The following is a 22517-nucleotide window of genomic DNA, read 5'->3' as shown; positions in this document are numbered from 1 at the left end:
ACCCCATCAAATGGAAAATATTACGTTAATTTAAGCAAAGGCTGGTCTGAATGCATGCCTACAAATAATATGGATCAGTACAACCTAATGCTTCCCCAATATTTTTTTCCGAACCAGCCAGTCAGTAAAGCATGGCACTTTTAAACTCAGGGTCAAAGGTTTGAGCCCTATCTTGGGAGTCTAGATGAACCTTGTGGTACCTTCCAACTCTATGATTCTATGTAGGTAAAAAAAAGGTAAATGACCCCTGGACGGTTGAATCCAGTCAAAGGCGACTATGAGGTGTGGCACTCATCTCACCTTTCAGGCTAAGAGAGTCGTGTTTGTCCACAGACAGCTTTCCGGGTCTTGTGGCCAGCATGACTATACCACTACTGGCGCAAGGAGGACCATGATGAGTGCCAGAGCGCACAGAAATGCCATTTACCTTCCCACCGCAGCAGTACCTATTTATCTACTTTCACTGGTATGCTTTTGAACTGCTAGGTTGGCAGAAACTGGGACAGAGCAACGGGAGTTCACCCCGTGACACGGATTTGAACCACCAACTTTCCAATCGGCAAGCCCAAGGGGCTCATTGGTTTAGACCACAGTGCCACCTGTTCCCTATCTAAGATAATAGTGCTGGCTGATCATCATGGTTGATGATCATCAACCATGATTATCATGTTTGATCACAGAGCTGGGCTTTACAGGTCTTCATCAGTGCCTTAAACAGAGTCTGCATGGCAACAGAAGCCAGTGGTCTGAAGACAGGCGTAATGAGCTACTGATCTCTCTCCTTCAGAAGGCAGGCCACAGCAGACTGTGCACATGTGAAAGGCTCCAAAGGGTCATCAGGTGCAGAGATACACAAAAGCCCATTTCCCCACTTTATTGAAAACGTGACAAATCATTGTTGTAACCTGGATATTCAGGCTTTAGTGAAAATGAGCCTAGCACAGGAAAAGGTGAGACCATGTTTGCATACTCACTAGTGCGGAGTGCACCAAGGATTATCCCTAAGTGGAATCTGAACGTTCTTGCACTGAAATGCTAGTTTAAAAAGAAAATAGTTAATGTACAAATTATACATACTTGAATCGAGAGTCTAAATCTGAGACAGACCCTGTAAACAAAGTTGGCTCAATACATTACAGAGCTTGTAACTCAAGAGCACTTAATCTCTGATGTAAGGGAGAAAATGAAAAGACTGTTTGCAGCAGAGTAATCAGATTAATAAAAATATACAGAAAGGGAGTTCTCCTTGTTTGTGTTTTAGTCACACCTAGGCAACACAATCAGGTAACATATGTGGAAGTGCGAACTTGGAATACTGTGGATTTAACAATGTATCACAATTATATGAACATCTATATTCAATATTCCATAGCTTTCTTAACAGATTGCAATGCAGTTGGGAATAAGAATGTAACTTTTCAATGAACAGCAAAATCAGTGTTAGAGACAGCATACATACATTCATGCATTCATACATACATTCATGTTATTGTCACATGAAGCCAACCAGTATACAGTGGAACCTTGGTTTTCGAGCATCTCAGACGCTGAATGATTAAGAACCCAAACACAGAAAATCTGGAAGTGAATGCTTCTGTTTTTGAACGCACCTCAGAAGTTGAATGGGTTCTGAGGCGCATTTCTCCATTTTCTCCATTGAAATTGCTGACCGCCCATTGCGCCTCGGTTGTCGAACGTTTTGGAAGTCAAACGGTCTTCCAGAACGGATTACATTCGACAACCGAGGTTCCACTGTATTTGGTATGGAACATACAATGGCTTAGGGATGCGGGTGGCGCTGTGGTCTAAACCACAGAGCCTAGGGCTTGCCGATCAGAAGGTCGGCAGTTCGAATCCCTGTGACGGGCTGGGCTCCCGTTGTTTGGTTCCAGCTCCTGCCCACCTAGCAGTTCAAAAGCCCATCAAGTGCAAGTAGATAAATAAGTACCGCTCCGGCGGGAAGGTAAACGGCATTTCTGTGTGCTGCTCTGGTTTGCCAGAAGCGGCTTAGTAATGCTGGCCACATGACCCGGAAGCTGTACACTGGCTCCCTCGGCCTATAGAGCAAGATGCGCACGCAACCCCAGAGTCGTCCGCGACTGGACCTAACGGTCAGGGGTGCCTTTACCTTTACCTATACAATGGCTTGGATCTTAAGTTGCTCTTTTACTCACACAGAGGGTCAATATCTGCCCAACTTCCCCCTTGGCAACACATTATTTACCAAGGGTCACCTAACTGTTAGGGAACAGGTTTTTCAGGGAAGAGGGAGGTAGCTTACTTCAAACCTACACATATTTTCCTGATAAGTTCCCTTCATGGTGTCAGCAGAAAATTGGGGTAATAATTTTAGGATGAAGTCTTGATGACTAGAGAAAGTATACATGTATACACCCACCCACCCAGAGAGATTGGCATCCATCTGTCTTGAGAGACAATGGAGTACACCTCCAGGCGTGAAGTCAAACCACTGTTCTAGCTGCCGTGAAGTGACCTCCTTAGGGCACAAGCCTGGGCAGTGTGTACGGAGGTCCTGGGATGCCCAGGCGACAATATTGCCCTCTCGGCCTCACTGGCATGGTCCAAAGGAAAGCAGAGCAGAGGAAAGCAGAGTTGGCACCAGCTTGGCTGCAGGAGTTCCTGGAAGGAGGCATACAAGATACTATCCAACCGTTTTAGCGATTCAACTCTGGATTGCTGTAGGGCTTACTCCTTAGCCTTTTCTTCTCCCAAAGATGCCCCACAAAGCAGCGGCTAACTCCAGAATACCATTCTCGATACCACCCACCAATATTTTATGCCACCAGAAAATGTCATAAAGGTACCACAAAACTGTTGTTTTTTTGCTACAAGGGACTAGGGTGATATAAAAATTTAATTAATAAATAAACATGGCTGCCCCTCTGGAAATCTTTATCTTATCAAAGTCAATGGTTAAGCTCCCACTGATTAGTATAATTGGGATTTATACTCAATATGGTATGCTAAACATAATATTCACACACCAGGATAAAAATTAAATATTTAGGAAAAATCTTATATGCACAATAAATACCACCAAGCGAAGCATTTAAGATTTCCATACCTAAAAATGTACAATTACTTTTAGTTATTCTTTCAAAGATTCTATTTTCAGTTATCCTTAAGTACTTAACCTGACAATATTTATTGTGCATTAAACAACAGAATGCAATCTTACTTTGTCTGGGTAACCTTGAAAAAACACACCACAGATGTTAAGTCAAAAAGTCAATGAATTGTAACAGGGTCTTGAATATGTAATTTCAATAGAATCACGATTGTTCTTTTGCTTTCTGTTAAACATGGCGCAACTCTCAAAAGTGTGTTACTGGCTTTTCTTCTGCCAAATCCAATGAATTATCCAATGCACACACAATTTATTTGGCTACATCTCATATTAAAAGCATTATAGTACAGAGCTATTTCTATTCTTCATACGCTAACACCACAGTGAATCATGTTCCCAAGTTCTTTAAGTGTCAAAAGTTTCAATGATAAATACTTGAAATAGTTTTAAGGTCTCAAATCACTGATTGTCCTTTATGCTGATCTGCATACCCAAGGTAACAGCTACGTCTGGAAGTACAGGAACTACCCCCCGTTATATGACCTACTTCCCCTGAGTGAATGCTTTCAGCCTCTCTATTTTTCTCCTGTTCACAGGACTTAGGTTATTTTGCAATTTTCACAACATCACACCTCTTTCCCCTGCAATTCCAAAACATATGGGGAGTTGCTCTGCACGTTGGCAGTTTAGCTGAATGCAGAGGTGAGAGTCTTATGCCATTTTCTCGTTCCCTCAAAAGCCATGCACTATTATAAATCAAATTTAACTTGTATAAAGCTCAGTGTTAACTAAAGGCAACAAAGAAAAATACAGACTTTATTATTTTAGATCTCTGCCAGTTATTATCATTTTATACAGGTCTGTCTGTGTATATGGCTCCTTACAGAAGTCAAAGAGGCAAAATATAAGCAGGTTCCTGCTCTTAAAGAGCTTCCAGCTTGCTTTCTGCAAAGGGAGATACATTTCTGGCAGCCACTGGAATCTCCTCCACCTTCAATCTGAAGATTATCAATGCCTGTGAAGGAGGATCTTTCATGGCCCGACATGCACGGGTGCAATGCAGCGTACAACAGCATTCTCCAGACTCCAATTGAATTTTAGATGCCATAATACTGGAGAACCCTAATCAGCTTCTTCTAAGGTACCTGACCATTATGTGTTTGCCTCAATGAGAGTTGTAGTATAGAACTGGGTTAGTGATTCCAGGTGAACTGAAGCATCTGACAACTTCAAAAATTATAATGTCACGTCTCTGCAAATATGCCATTGTGTTGGTATACAGACACTAAAAGGAAAAGCAGTGGGGGTGAAGAAACAAGGGTACACCCTAAGCTGTTTAGGAGTTTGCAAGCAAGTGCACATGCCCACAGATTTACAGATTTCTGGCAATCAAGGTAGCTGGGAACAATATCCTGGCCCTTCAGTGCAAATTAAATGAGAATATTTGCCATTGATGTTTACCACTAGGTTCAGCCCAACAGCATGCCTAATTTCTTTTAATCTATTTTGTGTTGCAGTCATTGTTATGATCCTGTCTTTATCCCTCCCAAAGAAAAGTACGGAATGCTTCCTTTCTTCAGTATGGTGCCCACGTTGCAACAAACTCTTTTCAGCAAATTATTTCAGCCCAGCATTCTACAATGCATAGTACTGAGCATGCAATAAAGAAGAGAGATAAAAATCACACACCTATATTCACTGCTCCTATGTCAGCTTGGAAAATGATAAAATTCAGGTCACATAAGTGATTAGATTTCGTATTTTGATGAATTTCACTCTCACCTTGTACTTTATCAGAACATAGTTCCCTGGCCTTCTCTCTCATCATTTTTGGAATCAAAACATCCTTTTCTACGTGCCTGAGCTGTGGCTCCTCTGCAAGAGAACAAAAATATTTCTATGTTTAGATGGCAAGTGGCAGGTGAACTGAAAGAACAAGAATGCTGTTTAGAAGGGATGTTAATACATCCAGTGTTCTGAAACAAAACACACGTATCAATGTATAATAACGCCCTACTTTCAACAATTAATAATAATTTAATAATAATTTATTATTTATACCCCGCCCATCTGGCTGGGTTTCCACTGGCAAATATATCAAGGTAACACTGAAGATGACAATGGGTGGAATTCAACATATAAAGCCTGCCTGTACAATAGAATTCCCACGCCCTCCTTCTCCTGCATGTCTTCCCACATAATTTTCTGCTGTGGAGGACTGAGAGAAAACCCCAAAATGGTTTAGGCAGCATCCGGGTGGTATGTGGGGGGAGCAGAAGGGGAAGTCCTGCCATGTGAATGGATCTCATTCTAAGCACAGAACAACTTATTTGACTCCCATCCAATACCTTCATTTGCTGTATTTGCAAACAATATGCCTAAGGAATCTGACATGCCAGGGTCATTCCCATCTTATCCTCTGAAGGGCTAACATGTCCAAGGCTGTTCAGTGACGAGGATCTGAATTCCATTCGCCATAGCACCATTCCACTAATCCAGGCATAGGCAAACTTGGCCCTCCAGATGTTTTGGCACTACAACTCCCATCATCCCTAGCTAACAGGATCAGTGGTCGTGGATGATGGGAGCTATAGTCCCAAAACATCTGGAGGGCCGAGTTTGGGGGTGCCTGCACTAATCTAACTAGTTGACCACTCTGGCTCATAGCAATATATTCATAAGCAGGTTTTAGGAATATGAACCAATCACACAGAAAAAGCAGCATTACAACTTTCATCTTTATAGGAATAAAGAACAGCAGAAAACATCAGAATATGAGACCCAGGAACGATAACCTTTCCATCACTTTAGCTCAGGGGTGGAGAATCTATGACCCCTCCAGCGGCAGTTGGGACTCCAAGTCCCATCAGCCTCAAACTATCACATGCATTGGCCTGGGGTGATGGGAGTTGTAGTCCACAAACATATTGAGAACCACTGGTTCCCCATCCCTGCTGTAGCTAATATGACACATGCAAAGCATTGTTTTTAAAGCATTTTCAGTTTGTGCACAGAAACTGATTGACAGATTGGTGAGCTTGTTTCAAATGTGACATGATGTGCTCCCTTGGGGCCACCCCAGTTGGCAGCAGTAAGCTGAAATCACTACATTTTCTGAAACGTATTCAAAGGTGTAATAATGCACTGTACTAATCTAATTTGGAGGTTACCAAGCCATGGGTGACTGTTGCCAGGCTATCTCTACCTAGGTGGGGTTGCAGCTGGTGTACTTCTTTACCCTGGTAAAAGGTGCAGCATGCCATGAAGTCTCCAATGGCAGAGTTGGAGCAATCAGCATTTAAGACTGAAGGCCTGATCCTTAAGACCAGTGGTGTTCCAGATGTTCTTGGACTCCAGCATGTGCCAGCCAGCATGGCCAATAGGCAGGAATGACGTGGATGTACAGTCCTGCAACATCTGGTGGGCCACAGGTTAGCCACCCCTACTTTAAAGGGAGTGCAATCCCATTCACAGCAGGTTGAACACCAACTTCCAAAACATATGAACTACCCATCAATACTGTCTTTTCAGTACTGAGCTTCAGCTTAGCAACCTTCACCCGGTCCATTAATCATTCCAAACATCAATTTAGCACTCGTGCCTTGTTCCACAGGAAGGTAACAGTTGGAAGATGGTGGTCCCTGTTTGAGAGGCAGGGTAGAAAGGGTCTCCCAGGGTGGGAGTCTGGAGGAAGAAACAGGCTCCCAAGTGGGAGCTGGGAGGGTCTACCTTTCTGTGTATGGATAAAGGTTATGATATAATTGTGATGAAGGGCCTTTAATTCTTTTTTGGTTTCCTCTTTTCTTTATCTAGTTTGACTTTTATTGTATTTTATGCTGAAAACTTTCAATAAAAATTAACTAAAGAAGAAGAAAGGGTTTAGCGGTTGTACCTGAAAAAAAAAAGGTTACATATTAGGGGACATTAGCTCTTCTCCTTGACAAAGAAAAACCTGCGAACAGCATTCTGATAAAACAGGCCAGAAGTTAATGGGAGGCAGAGATTGCTACATATGAGTGGCTTATTAGAACCGTGAAACTCTCATTCTATTAACCACTATGCAGCTTGGTACAATCCTATGCAGTGTTTCCTGGGAGTAAGCCCCACTGAATTCAGGGAAATTTCCCAGCAACTGAAACATACGCAGGACTGGTTCCTTTAGTAGTTCCTTTAGCTGCTTTTATGTAGGTTCGTTTCTAAAAATAGCCCAGAAAATTGTATACATTTGTGTTTTCCATAAGTTTCAAATGTTGAGATTGTACTACCTTAGATTCGCATCAATTCAAATTAAGAGAGAGAGTAAGGATGACAACACCAGGGAAAAAATTTCAAAGCTTTAACTTCTCACTATTCTATCATCACCTTGAAGTCAATTTTCACCTTTTTCACTGGCTGAATCTGTTATCTTACATTTTGCTTTGGGGCTCATGTGTTCTTGCAATATAGCAGTACTGGATTATGAGAATACTGACAAGCATGTTTGCTAAAAAGAAAAAAAAAAGTCACAATGCTTATATTCTTGTAGGTTGGGGATCAGATTCTGTACCAATTCTGTAACATTTTGGGGAAACATAAAAGTAAAAACATGAACAGAGGGACAGCGCAACTATATATGTTGACTAATTCAGATACAAAACAATATAATCAGTAGAGAAGGGGGAGAGTTGTTTCTGCAAGTAGTTTCATCTGACCTGTTTTATCTACAGTCATCTCAGAATAGCCAGCTTAACTGCTGAGAGATGGCAGATCAGACAGCCCCCTGGGAATTATAGGAGCTTCAGAGAAAATATTGTTGCACAGAAAGTACATTTTACAGGCATGCATTCTCTTTTTGCCTTTTGCCAAGTTTTTTTTTAAACAACAACAACACACACACCAAACAAATCCACTCTGAGCCATGCATGTAGAAGGCCAAGTTTAACCACCTTAATTACACAGCATCCTATCATATGCCCTATAGTGGCACACTATACTTAACCTCTGACTTCTTTCCGAACCGATCAATTGGAGGGTGAACTGGAAACGCATGTCCAGATTTGTCATAGGCGGGTAAAAGCTTGAGAAGCTTTCCCCATCAAATTCTAATGCTCATCAATACAGCGAGCCTGGGGTGTGTGGGGAAAGGGAACTTTATCTAGAACAGTTACCCTCCTTCCACATCAAGCCAATTTTTCTATGTGATTGAACCTTCAATCAGTAAATACAGCAATTAAATGCAAGTTACATCCACAACAAAATGTTGCAGTGTGGAATACTGTTGTTCGATATGCCAGCCTTCCCATTTTTTTTTTATTTTTTTGCTGTTTTAATTGGGTTTTATAAACAAGAATGATGTCATACAAATAAGTATACCAATTTTTTTTCATGTCATTTGTATATCACAAAAATAGCACAATAAATGTGGGAAAATATCCACAACATATGTTTCATTATCAGTGGTCAACGGTGTGAGTTCTTGGTTTATGATTTGGTTTAAACGATTAGGAGGAGGAGGAGGAGGAGGAAGAAGAAGAAGGAAGAAAGAAAGAAAGAAAGAAAGAAAGAAAGAAAGAAAGGGGAAGAGGTGAAGGACGGAGTGGCAGGTGGGGTGGTGGTGGTGGTGGTTATGCTTCTATTATTTTACTTAGCGTGTGTGAAGGGTTGTGTCAGTGTTACTTGTATGGGTTCTCTTACTATTCACTTGTTGTATTTCCTTGGTGGTGAAAGAGGTGGGGTGTGGCTTAGAGTGTGATTGGTTGTCTTTGGTTGGCTGTAGTGAGAATTGTTTTTGTGAGTGAGCGGGGGTATGAGTGTGTATTTTTGAATCAGGTTAGCCAGATTGATTCGTATGCTGTCGGAGGATTCTTCTTGTTGTCTTGTTGGGCTGTATATATGATCAAGGGGAACCAAATTGGGGTGAAGGCGTCTTCTTCTATTTGTCCCTGTGTCAGTTTGTTGGTTAGTTTTTCTAATAAGGTTGTTTCCTATGCTATTTGATACCATTGGTCCATGCTTACGCCTGACATGTCTCTCCAGTGTCTGGCTATGAAGCTTCCCTTTTTCTAGCGCAGGGGTCAGCAAACTATTTCAGCAGGGGGCCAGTCCACTGTCCCTCAGACCTTGTGGGGGGCCGGACTATATTTTTTTTGGGAAATGAATATCTATGCCCCACAAATAACACAGAGATGCATTTTAAATAAAAGGGCACATTCTACCCATGTAAAAACACGCTGATTCCCGGACCGTCCGCAGGCCAGATTTAGAAGGCGATTGGGCCAGATCCAGCCCCTGGGCCTTAGTTTGCCTACCCATGTACTAGCTAGTGGATGCCCTTCCGTTCCCTGTCCCCACTCCTTGTTTTCCAGCCTTGCACAAGCTACAATTCCTGCTGCAGCCTTCTATAGAAAGCCATTTCCAAACACTCTTCAAAGGCTGCCAAACCAAGGGCACATTATATTACCCCTTCCAAATCAAGAGCTTGCGGGGCAGCAGCTGAAGGAGGAGCAAAAGGGTTTTCTTGTGTGTGTGTTTCTTGGGGCTGATTAGCTGCTCTCCCTGTGCAAAGGTCAGAGGGGGCAGGGTTTCTGTTGAATCAGGTGATTAGCTGTGGGAGGAGCTTATCAGAGCTTGCAGGGCAGCGGCGCGCGCCTAGCGGCGCACACAGTTTGATCCATCTTTTAGATTTAGGCGAGCTAGTCTCAAACGTTTGTTGGGGGCGACCTAGGTTTTTTTTTGGGGGGGGGGTTATTTGTCCTGTCTTCACGCTTTTTAAGATGGAGGACCACTGTAGCCACCCCCAATGACACGTTTTCAAGATGGAGGGTGAGGGAACAGCTGCAGTCGCCTGTGGTTCCTGCGCAATGTTTGCCATCTTGCCAAAGGTTGCAGGCAGCTTTACCTGCAGCAATTGTATGTTGATTGCCCTCTTAGAAGACAAAGTCCAGCAACTGGAGGAACGTGTAGCTACGCTCCAAAGAATTAGAGAGCTGGAGCTCTTCTTGGAAGCAACAGAGAACACCATCTCCACCAAGGAGGAGACAGGGGACACCCCTGAGAAGGAGGCTAGTTCACCAACACAGGTGCCAGATATATGGAGAAACGTGACTCAAAGAAGTAGGAGGCCCAGGGTTCGCTCTGAATGTTTAGAAATACACAAACAACAATCTTGTAAATTCACTTCCACATTTACTATTACTTTGGTTTATCATTTCTTCAATACAGTAATGCCACAGTTTATCTGCATTCAACTGTGCCCATTCAGCTTCATGTGGTTGGCAAAATAGTTTTAGAAAGGGGGCAGGTTTCCAGGGTAAAAATACATTGGCAATCCCATCTGCCATTGGACCCACTGTGCTTTGACTAGTATGTGATTTTGGCTTTAGATACGATCCCCCAAATATAACCCCCATGTAAGTTGCGGGCTTACTGCATTGCAAAATGCTCAACTGATGTGGTCTTGGTTGACCACAAACTTGACATGAGCCAACAGTGTGACGCGGCAGCTAAAAAAGCCAATGCAATTCTGGGCTGCATCAATAGGAGTATAGCATCTAGATCAAGGGAAGTAATAGTGCCACTGTATTCTGCTCTGGTCAGACCTCACCTGGAGTACTGTGTCCAGTTCTGGGCACCACAGTTCAAGAAGGACACTGACAAACTGGAACGTGTCCAGAGGAGGGCAACCAAAATGGTCAAAGGCCTGGAAACGATGCCTTATGAGGAACGGCTAAGGGAGCTGGGCATGTTTAGCCTGGAGAAGAGGAGGTTAAGGGGTGATATGATAGCCATGTTCAAATATATAAAAGGATGTCATATAGAGGAGGGAGAAAGGTTGTTTTCTGCTCCTCCAGAGAAGCAGACACGGAGCGATGGATCCAAACTACAAGAAAGAAGATTCCCCCTAAACATTAGGAAGATCTTCCTGACAGTAAGAGCTGTTCGACAGTGGAATTTGCTGCCGAGGAGTGTGGTGGAGTCTCCTTCTTTGGAGGTCTTTAAGCAGAGGCTTGACAACCATATGTCAGGAGTGCTCTGATGGTGTTTCCTGCTTGGCAGGGGGTTGGACTCGATGGCCCTTGTGGTCTATTCCAACTCTATGATTCTATGATTCTATGATTCTAAGACACCACCTAGATATGGATTAAGGCAGGGGTGAGAGAATCTGTGGCTTTCCAAGTGTTGCTGGGACTCCCAGCTCCTGTCAGGTCCTGCCAGGGATGGTGCAAGTGGCCAGGGATGATGCAAGTTGGAAACCAGCAAGGCCGGGAGGGCCACAAATTAGCCGCTCTTGAGATAAGGAGATGAGGCCCTGATAATCAAGGAAAGGATGCAGGGACACGCCAGGCAAAGCTGGGTCCTCTTGGTTGCAAACAGCACCTCCTGAGATTCCTAGAACAAATTCCAGCAGGAGAAGAGGAAATGACACATTGAGCCCTGAGAGCTCCCTACCAGGACCTGTTTCCTAAGTATGTATGCCAAGGACTGCAGAATTAGTGAAAGTCATAAGACCAAGCAAATTACAGGGAATTTCAGACTTGAGTGTTTTGGCTTGCAAAGTACAAGTTCCTCAACTTTCTTAAACGCAAAGCGTCATTCTCTCTGTATGATAAGTACACCACCGTCACCACTTTCATTGTAACCTCAAGCAGAGATAGGTATACATGACAGCGAAGGTAAAGTGGCAATGGCAGTCACTTAAGGAGTTTAACATTGCCAAAGCCAAGCACAACATTTTCAGCACATATTGCTGCTGGAAAGAATGGTCCCAGGAGGAAGATCTCCAGCAACCATGTATCAGTCATACACTTATTAGCACATCACCAACCACAGGTGAGAATGTGCCTTGACAGAACCGGGCATGTAGAACTCCTCAAAAAATAAAAAAGTGTTTTTCTAGCAAAGGTGAAAACATGAGAGAGAAGGTTTGCACCCCCCGGTATGACACTGTTGTAGTAGGGGGGAAACAAAACAAATAAACATGAGAGCTAAGCGATGAACATAAAACATGTAGCTGGATTCTGGATGAGAAGAATAGAAAGGAGTACAGCCAGTGCTGCTGAACCCGGTCTATGCTTTTTATTATTATTTATTATATTGGTATACTGACTTACAGGACGCAGGTGGCGCTGTGGTCTAAACCACAGAGCCTAGGGCTTGCCGATCAAAAGGTCAGGGGTTTGAATCCCTGCGACGGACTGAGCTCCCATTGCTCGGTCCCTGCTCCTGCCAACCTAGCAGTTCAAAGGCATGTCAAAGTGCAAGTAGATAAATAGGTACCGCTCCGGCAGGAAGGTAAACGGTGTTTCCGTGCGCTGCTCTGGTTCGCCAGAAGCGGCTTAGTCAGGCTGGCCACATGACCCAGAAGCTGTACACCAGCTCCCTCGGCCAACAAAGCGAGATGAGCGCCGCAACCCCAGAGTCGTCTGCGACTGGATCTAACGGTCAGGGGTCCCTTTACCTTTAGATCTGTAGATCTAAAGGGTGGTTACCTGTAGATCTCAGGGTGGTTCTCAACTAGGGTGCTGGTGTAAGGAGCCAGAAGCAGGCCTCAGGCTTACATACTATATTGACGCCCCTCTTCTGTGGTCATTTCCCCACCCCATGTTAAACATGGTTAAAACCAGGGCACTAATCTTAGCTACAGTTAATGCTAGCCTGGGTTTGCCAATGTTTTGAAACCAGTTTCAAATACTGTAGTATTAAGCATATTTAAGTTTCGTGTCAACTGCCTTGATTGTTTTGAAGCCATCAAATCCTGCTTTAGATTTTACATTTGCTTTAGATTTTTTACATTTTGATCTGGATTATCTAAGTTAGAAACAAGATGATTCCTCATATCAGCAAAATATCATATTCCTCAAATATCAGATTCCTCATATCAGCAAAAATAATCCGAGATAGAACTGAAATACAAAGGGAGTCAAATAACACAGAAAAGTTGGCAAATGTGAGGCAAATTGTATAGGGATCTAAGAGCTGCTAATAAAATATTTTGGAGATTCAAGAGTAAAGAAATACCCGATGACCAACTGTGAGGTCTGCTACATCCAGCCCTTCTCCTGCGATATATTACTTCCATAAAAGGCAAATCAAATAGGAGTTTGTTTGTCAGTCCCTTAGATTTAGGCTAATCATCGCAATTTTTAACAGGCCAATTTGAGAGTAAAGCTAGAGGCAACTTTTTTGGTGAATGTAATTAATGTGTCATTTTTTAAAAAAAAGTAAATAGAAGCTGGAGTGAGGTACAGTAGGCAAGACCTCTGCATGAGGAGAGTTTAACTTCCACCCAAACCCAAAGGTCAAGATTAAAATTACCTTCCTGAAGCTATTTACATAGGAACAAATGGCTCAATTGGTTTACATAGCAAAACCATTAAGTTATGAAACTATAGGAAAGGTTAAAATTCTGGTGTTATGCAAGTTAAAGATTATCTACACCAGTTGCAAATGGTTGAGAAAATGCAAAGAAACAATACAAAAAACAGTCCTACCCTGAAAACTTGTTACAGGATCACTTATAAATGCCATAAAAAAAAAAAAAAAACTACAGCCAAAAGACAGACAAACTGGCCCTATTGAAATACAACTTCCTATGTTCCCATGTGTGTTTGCCTACATGCTATATTTGTACAAACTATAACTAGCAGTAGTGGTATCATAGAAGCAAGAATCGTAAGCAAAGGCCACTTCTAAAGTGCAAATTAAATGTGCCCATGAATCTTAAGAAACAATTTGAAAAAAACAACAAAGAGGAAGGTTCAAGCTAGTCCTGAAGTATAGTGTCAAGTTCACTGTTCCCTTTTAGCACCAACACAATCTAGTACACTTGAGAACTGGTATAGCGTAGCTGGGCTATACAAATCAGGAAGTCTCTGGTTCAAATCTTACCTTTGCCATGAACTCCCTAGGTAAGCCACTTTCTCTAGCCTCAGTTCCACTACCTGCATTACAAAAGATAATACTACTAAGAGTACCCTATTATGTATTATATTTATTTTAATGCTACACTACAATTACATTCCCAAGGTGGTTTTGAAAAAGATTAAGTCAGTTAAAATATAAATACCAGGGTGTGTGTGAGAGGCCAAAACCCATAAAATAGTGAAAACAGTATAAAATAGATAGCAGGATTAAAATAGATAGCAGTATAAAATAGACAGCAGGATTAGATACTAAAATAGTATCTAAAAAGTCATCAGAAGGAGAACAAGGTAGAACAAGGTAGGAGACAGAAAAAACTTTCTGGGGAGCGTAATCCACAACCAGTATACCACTACCAAGAAGGCCCTTACCAGTAAAGCATGTTGAAATTTTCAACTTTCAAATTCCAAAAAATGAGGAGGGCTTACAAGTTGTATGATGACTTGGGAATTCAAAATGTGTGTAAAACTGCATAGAAATCATTTAAAATTCTTACAGTTATATAATATATTAATATTTAACATTACCTTACATTTTCAGAAGGTAAAACTAAAGTTCTTTGGTTTTCCAAAAGCAGTTTATGTGCTTCTTCACCAAATGTAGATTTACCAAGCTAAATACTGTTTGGTCACAAAATAATAATAATAGCAGATTTCAATTCCCCCCCCCCCAAAAAACCCCATATTTTTAAGAGCCTTCGCTGAAGAAGTTTGCAAAAATTAAGTTTTGCCCCCTGAAATGACACGCCCCACTACCAGGCTATTCTGTAGAGGTAATGTTGATTGTTCTTCATTCATCTACATTTAAAGTGGAACAACCTTCTGAGGCATTCATCATAGAACTGTAGGGTTGGAAGGTACCCCAGGGGGCCATCTAGTCCAACCCCCCCCCCCGCAATGCAGGAATCTCAACAATCATCTTCTAAGTCAGACAACTACACCCATTTCATTAACGAAGGGAACTAAAAGCACGTGAGGGCTGAGAGCCCTTGAGTCGGCGGTAAACCCGTGAACAAGGGTTCACACGTGAACCAAGGAGCAAGTTCACGGGTCTGGACTGGCAGCTCCTCAGCCTAACCCCCTTGCACTCTCATGTCCCGGGCACGTCAAGAGGAGGGGGTAGCAACCGCCCCTACCTGCTGCACCAGGGGCAGACTCCATGTACCAGCTTCCCTGCTTTAGGGGCGGGGAGGGAAGCACCTCAGTAGCTACAGAAGTCGCGGCGGCTGCAGCAACATAGTCATAGTCCCTCAACCTTGGGTTTGCTTTTTTTTAAGCCACACTCTCTCTCGGCGCATGCGCCGGCTGCGGAATTCGAAGCTCCGGCGCGCGACCCGTCGGCCTAACGGCACTACGACGCACGCGTCGAAAAGAGGGAGGGCGAGAGCAGGAAGCGGAAGAGAAGGAGGAGAACGAACGGCGTGGGAGGGCGCCTGCGCGTGGAAGGCTAGCGAAGGAAAAGGCGGGGTTCTACCTATTGGGGCGGGGCGAATGCCGGCTTCTTAATGGGAGGAGCTTCGGAGGATAAAGCGATAGTGACGTCACCGTGACAAGATTCTCGCCTGGAGAGCCCCTTAAAACCAGTTGGGAAGGTGGCTGTTGGGATTGTTCCCTGTGAGGCAAGGAAGGAAAAACAAACCCCCACACTTTTAATACACACACAAGTTTTTTAATAAATGCATCCATTAATAGAAGGGAGAACAACTAATAATCAAGGAGATAGACCAATGTGAACGTTGAAGCAGGCATTATCACCAAACCTATCAGCTCAACAATTACTAAATATTGACATGTTTTCATAACGTAACAGTTTTCACAGACCCGAATATCATATTATAGTTTGGGGGTCAGCCTGGTTGGGTTTTGCTGCTCCCTTAGATTCTTAACAGCCATGTGGTTGTGTTCACAATATCTGAGGATAGCCTCAATTATTTAGGGGGTTATTCAGAAGAACATGCCCCACTCTTGTATTATGACTTCATGTTTTAAGGTGCAGTGCTGTGGCTTTGGCCCCATGAGATTTCTTTTATCCAGCAGTTTTGCTCTCGGATTGGGGTGGGGTAGGGCGGGTTTACCCCTGCACTGTTCACAAAAACTAGTTAGGTCATTGTGACTCCTATGTAAAGAGTCCTTTCATTTTCACTTCTCTATTAAGGTACAGGAGTGAAAGAGTGTTAAGGCTGCAATCCTAAAAATATATGGTAAAAGGTAAAGGACCCCTGGATGGTTATGTCCATTCATAGGCGAATATGGGGTACGGCGCTCATTTCGCTTTTCAAGCCGAGGTAGCAGGCGTTTGTCCATAGACAGCTTTCCGGGTTATGTGGCCAGCATGACTAAACCGCTTCTGGTGCATGGAGGATCGTGACAAATGCCAGAGCGCACAGAAATGCCGTTTACCTTCTCACCACGGTGGTACCTATTCATCTACTTGCACTGGTGTGCTTTCAAACTGCTAGGTTGGCAGAAACTGGGACAGAGCAATGGGAGCAAACCCTGTCACGAAGATTCAAACTGCTGACCTTGCGATTGGCAAGCGGTCCAGGAGGTTTGGACCACAGTGCCACCCGTGTCCCTTAAAAATATATATACAGTACTTAGTAGGGAGCAAACTCTACTGAACAGGAGGTAACTGTGCATAGGATTGCACTGTGTGAATTGTAGTACTGTAGTTTGTTAAATTGTGAAAAGATGGCCGAAGAGAGATCTTTCCCAAATTAGGTCTGCATTGGGCCAGAATGCGTTTCCTATCACATGCACAAAGGTGCACACACACATGTACAAAAAAAAAAAAGTTTTAGGAGCCACCTGAGATGTCTGAAAAGTGCAGTGCAATGACAAAGAATATATTTTCCATTGCACAAAATGTGGCTGATCATAAATAGCTCCTGCTTGCAGTCATTTCTGTTTGTCTACCATTCATATTGTCATTTGATTAGTTAATCATCCATTTTCTAAAGTGTGAATGTGTTTTTACACTTCAAGCAAGACAGTGTTAACTATGAAACTATAGATAGCAATGGAGATTAATTATCTATTTCAGAAGTCTCCACACCTTTTGCTTCTGAGATAAAGGAGAACTTGTAATCTGTTCAAAGGTTCAGTTATCAAAATAATAACAATAATAAAATAAATTCAAACCACTCTGGACAGTTTGTTGAACTGTATTTAAGGGTCGTTGTCCCCAGGCTGTTTTTATGAAACACATTCTGTCCTAATGACGTGTGAAGAGACTTTAAATACGCAGCAAAACTGAACTGTTTAATGGCATTAAAAGGCTGAGAGTCTTTGGGGAAGTAATAGCATTTTTCTGATATTTTGATCACCATTTTATCATTATTTTCCCAACCACTCTTTGCTAGCCCCGCTCACCCATGTGGGCTTATGTGGAGGCAACTGGCTTTGACAGCATGCTCTAAGCAGTGTGGGAAAACTGGGCCTACTCGCCGTGCAAATCCCCCACAATGCCCCTGTGATGGGCTATGAGGGCTCACTGGTTCCTGTGCTGGCACACTTGGCCCCTTGACTCCTGTCTGCATCAACCAGGCAATAACTCCTGAGAACACCACATGTGGACATTGCCTGGAGACTCCCCCTGTGAGGGAAGAAGTGTTGGGCCTTCTCCACTGGCTTGCCTGGTGGCTGGGAAGGAACACCTTAGGCTGAAGGGAAGGGAGACAAAGATGGTATATAAAATGCCCCAAGGAGCTGAAAGAAACCTAGTGGAGAAAGGATGGGTGCTGCCTAAATAAGGAGTCTCTACAGAGATTTGAGAAAAGCTCTCCTTGTTTCCCTGTGGGGTGTGTGTGTGTGTGTGTGGTCTTCAGGCTATTTCACAAGTCCCATTGAATGTGGTTAGAGTGGGGTGTCAACAGACTTTGCTGCTCCCCGTGGTTGTCTAGGAGGAGCTGTGGGTTCAATCCTGCCAGGGACATGGATGGAGTCAGAGGATCTCTTTGAGGGAAAGCCTTCCTTGAGGCAGCTCTGGGAGGAACCTGTCTGTTCCCGGTGTTTGGGACTTATTCCTGAGGAGCCTGGACTGAGAAAAAGGAGACTCGGATGCTCTGAAGGACGCACAACATTTTGTAGAAGATGTCTGCTAAAGGGACTTGGGGCTGGGAAGAATTTGGGCTGAAAACGGAAAATATGAAGCAACATTTGTGGAAGAAAGCCTAATACGCAGCGGAGCTGAGGTGAGTCTGTGCCTATTGAAATATAGAGCATGCCCTCTTTGATGTGTCCTTTCTATAGGGGCAGTGCTTTTTTTCTTAAAAAAAAAATAAATGTTTAGGGGTACTCTCATTTTCCTACTCATATTGAAATACAGTAGTACCTTGGGTTAAGTACTAAATTCGATTTGGAGGCCCGTTCTTAACCTGAAACTGTTCTTAACCTGAAGCACCACTTTAGCTAATGGGGCCTCCCGCTGCTACCGCGCTGCCAGAACACGATTTCTGTTCTCATCCTGAAGCAAAGTTCTTAACCCGAGGTACTATTTCTGGGTTAGCGGAGTCTGTAACCTGAAGCGTATGTAACCTGAAGCGTATGTAACCCGAGGTACCACTGTACTGCCTCTCAATTGCGTACCCCCAGAAAAAAGCACTGCATAGGGGTGTAGCACAGCCCCAGAGAGAACGTGCCAAGGGCCTTGTGGGAGATTAAAATGGTGACTAGACCCAACCAGTTGGTTATTTTTGGAGACATGAGGCAGAAAAATAATGATGGGGAGGGCTAAAGCAGGCATCAGCAACAGAGAGGGTGCAGTTGCTTAATAATGTGGGACAGGGATGGGGAGCCTGCCTTCAGATGCTGTCAGACCCACAACTCCCAAACAGCCCTGTCAATGTGCAGGGATTATGTAAGTGCTCCAGCCACAGGTTCCCCATCCCCGGTGCTGGGCTTAAGTTGTTTATGGACACCTGAATGAGTGCCTCTGTTCCCATCGTTCAGTCCAGACACTAAGGTCCAGCTCTGACAGCCTTCTAGCAGTTCCTTCATTGCGAGAAGCAAAGTTTCTTTTCTTTTCTTTTTTAAGTTTTGATACTTATCAAGTTTATACATTTCATTAGTTTTACAGTCAATTTAACATTTCAAAGTTTGACTTTCTCCACTTTCTGTGGCTCCTTACATTTATTTTTTAATATCTTCTGCATATCCAAATTCATTTAATTTGCTCATTTAATAATCTACTTTAAATATATACTTATGAAACTGCAGGTTATTACAATAATCCTGCCAATGTTTTTATCTGTTTGCAATTTGTCCGTAAATATTTAATAAACCATTTCCATTCTTTTATAAAAGTTTGTTATCTTGATTTCTTAAGTTTCGCCATTTCTGCATATTCCATAAGTTTTTGTATCCATTCTTCCTTTGCTGGAACTTCTGCTTCTTTATACTTTTGGGCAAGTAGCATTCTTGCTGCTGTAGTAGCATACATAAATAAATTTCTATACAATTTAGGTAGCTCTGTCTGTCCCTATAATTATCAGAAGCAAAGTTTCAAGGAACCAGGCAGAGGGCCTTTTCAGTAGTGGTGCCTGCCCTGTGGAATGCCCTCCCATCAGATAGCAAAAGTTAAACAATTATACAACTTTTCATAGACATCTGAAGGCAGCCCTGTTTCAGGAAGTTTTTAATGTTTGATGTTTTGTTTTGTCCCTTTATAATTTATTGGAAGCTGGTCTGAGGGGCCGGGGTAACCCAGTCAGATGGGTGGGCTATAAGATATTGTGGCTGTTGTTATTCAGGTTTAGCAAATGCGTCTGTACACATACTATCTGTTTTTAGCATTGTATCATGATAAGTATTTCACGGCAAGCTGGAACCTTTAGCTGAAATTAATTACCAAGAGCCAGGACCAACTTCAATGGTTCAATATGGGACACCATTTACTCAGAATTACAGGATTTACTGATTATGGGCTTCTTCCAATAGTGAATGGTTTTGGAGCATACACAATAAAAGTGTATTATCAAAACTGGCTGTTCATGCAAATTTTTTAACACATTTGTGGGCAGTAGTTCCTGAGAATCTAACACCCTGTTTGGGATTCTAAGGCTTAGAGGCTGCATCAGCCAGGAAGAAAGTAAATAACTTAATTTGGAAAAAAAAAGCCGTTCAACTTTGATTTAGGGGGAAAATATCACTTCCATGTCTGCTGAACTTTAATTCTCATACTGTGTTTTCTTTCACAAGAAAATGTAACCCAAGCAATGAGAGTTGTTTTCTTACCGGTATGGTGGCAAGTGTTTGTGAGTTTATAATATGCTCTGAACCAAGGATGGGGAATATTTGGCTCGTGAGCCACATTTGACTCACCAGCTCCTCCCCTTCTGGTCTGTGAGGCAGTTGTTGTTTTTAAAAAAAACACATGTTCACATGACATCATATGTGAGATCAGGGTGGGGCAAAAAAGGAATAATCATAACTTAAAGTGAGTTAATGAGCAGGGTAAGTATGCCTTGTTCCAGAAGCACCAAGCTCTATTTGGGCAGTGGTTTCAATGGAAATTGCTTCATTATATTCTTAAGCATGTGAGAAGCAGCCGGCTGTCAGGTGCTTGTGAAGCTCTGTACCAGGGGAATATTTGGTACTCCAGATGTTGTTGAATTACAGCTCCCATCATCCCCAGTAAGCATGGCCAATGACCAGGGATGGTGGGAATTGTAGTTCAGCAACAACTGTTGGGCCAAAGGTTCCCCACACTTGTTCTGGCCAATGGGCTTTGACAGGTGGGTGGGACAAGCCATCTCTCAATCATCTGATGTCATAATAATGTCAGGTGGGCTATTGTGCCAACTTGTCAAAGTTGGCCTATGGAGTGAGAATCTGACCTACTGGTTGCCCACCTTTTTGTAAACTAAAGATTCCAATTACTATCTTCAGTTGTTGCAGTTTCTTGTTTTTAATGGCATACTGCAATAAGAAAACTGAACTTTCAGCATATGGCACCGTGAAGACCATATGCAGCCTGTCGACGCTTAGGAGAACCCTTTAATTTTTGTCAAATTCATAAGAACCCTTAGTCCATGAGATGTAACTTTGAAAGCTGTTTCACACAACCACCATGTTACAACCTTGCTATTTTCACATCATCAGAAAAAAAGAATGTGAGAATCAGATCTTATCAGGTGATTCCTCTGTCACCCTCAGTGATGGCCTATCTTCCATCATGATTCCCTGAGTCAATAAAACTCTTTCTCCTTAAATTACTGCCCAACCCTGAGTTTCAGACCCCATTATAAAAAAGAGACGTGCAATGAACAATCCTGCTAATCCTGTTTTATTGCAAGGGAAATGCCCCTTCAGGAAACACCTCACATAGTCATTTCATTTCTAAGTATGGTTGATCTCTCTCTGCTGACTCAGATTCACAAAGATGGAAAGTCTTTGGTATTTCATAGTCTGATAGTTGCTTCCACGCATAACAGAAAATACCTAAACAGAAGGTTGATTTTATTAGGATGGCATTGTTGTTGTAGTTGATGGGCCTGGTCTCTCCCAGATTCTTCTTCATCTTCAAACAATAGTTGGTAGTGAGGCTGGTTTAGAAAAAATGTGGTAGGTTACAGGATTCCTTGGCAGTTTGAAGGCCATGTTCGATCTTCTTTAGGCAGGCAGAAGATTGTAATTTCTCTCAGGCTGGTGTCCGTACTTTCCCTTTCTCTTTTCTGTTCTTAGCCTTAATAAGCCAGCCATAGAGAAGGGAAAGGATACTTTTTCTAACGAGTCTTGCTGAAGGCAATTCGCCTGGTGTACTTTCTTGGCATGACTTGCCTCAAGGCAGTTTGCACATCTGAGGAAATTATGGAGGGGCGTCGCTCCTTTCTCCTTAGGCGTTCAGCTTCCCCGGACACTTTCCTGTAGATGCCATCTACATAGGAGTGCAACATGCCCCAAGCATCTCTGGTCATTCGGAACTTGTTAGACCGGATCCTCCTTGGCAACTTGGAGGCAGTTCTAATTCTTGGTTTCTGCCTTCTGTATCTTTTCACAGACCTTATAGTTCTCTTTCGGACTGTGTGCCTTCTCCTGGCCTTCCCCCTGTACCGTGGTCGTGGTCGTGGCCGTGGTCTCCTACGCATTAGTCTCCGTGAAGCCATTTTGTTTCATACACTGAGACTGCAAGACTGCTTGTCTGCCTGTCTAACTGCCTGCCTGCAAATGCCTGAACCTTCATTGGAGGTAAACTCTTATATAAGGCTGGTTATTCAAATGAGCAGACACTTCTGTGCCCAGTGATTGGCTGACTGGAACAAAGACCGTGTGAACTACCTCATAATACCTGATTGTGACCCATGCTGAAATGAAAGAGATCATGATTTAGTTTGACCAAAGGACTGTGTCTGGGACTTGCCTCATGTTGTTGTATGCTCCAGTTCCCTGATCCATTCTTTGTGATAACAGTAGTATCCCATGACATTAGAGTTAGGCAAAATTCAGTTCTTCAGAAAACCAACATTGAAAAACATTGTCTGAACTAGGTTTCCAATACCAGTTTGGAGGCAAACTATGGTTTGTGGCAACTT

At 42.9% G+C, this 22517-nt stretch overlaps 2 protein-coding genes across 4 annotated transcripts in view; one reads left to right on the top strand and one right to left on the bottom strand.

Annotated features, from left to right (window-relative positions):
* Positions 1-15367, bottom strand: part of CMC1 (C-X9-C motif containing 1) — a 43819-nt gene extending 28452 nt beyond the window's left edge. Inside the window, exons 1-2 of the mRNA XM_083468663.1 lie at positions 15123-15367; positions 4871-4963 (exon numbers count right to left, since the gene is read on the bottom strand). Of these exons, the coding sequence (XP_083324789.1) occupies positions 4871-4963; positions 15123-15147 (118 nt within the window). The 5' untranslated portion in view covers positions 15148-15367. The remainder of the gene's footprint in view (positions 1-4870; positions 4964-15122) is intronic.
* A 2057-nt stretch (positions 15368-17424) lies between these two features.
* The window catches only part of LOC310689841 (eomesodermin-like), a 155186-nt gene continuing 150093 nt past the window's right edge, over positions 17425-22517 (top strand). For 2 of the 3 annotated variants that reach the window (XM_083468171.1, XM_083468172.1), the window contains exon 1: positions 19636-22173. The gene's annotated coding sequence lies outside the window, so the exon portion shown is untranslated. Of the gene's footprint in view, positions 18180-19635; positions 22174-22517 lie in introns of those variants that run through there. The other variant, XM_083468173.1, reaches the window with a different exon arrangement.

The sequence above is a fragment of the Podarcis liolepis genome (genome assembly GCF_965112155.1).
Source record: "Podarcis liolepis genome assembly, chromosome: 12".
NCBI lineage: Eukaryota > Metazoa > Chordata > Lepidosauria > Squamata > Lacertidae > Podarcis > Podarcis liolepis.
The sequence above is the reverse complement of the archived record's forward strand: the minus strand, read 5'-3'. Positions and strand labels throughout refer to the sequence as shown.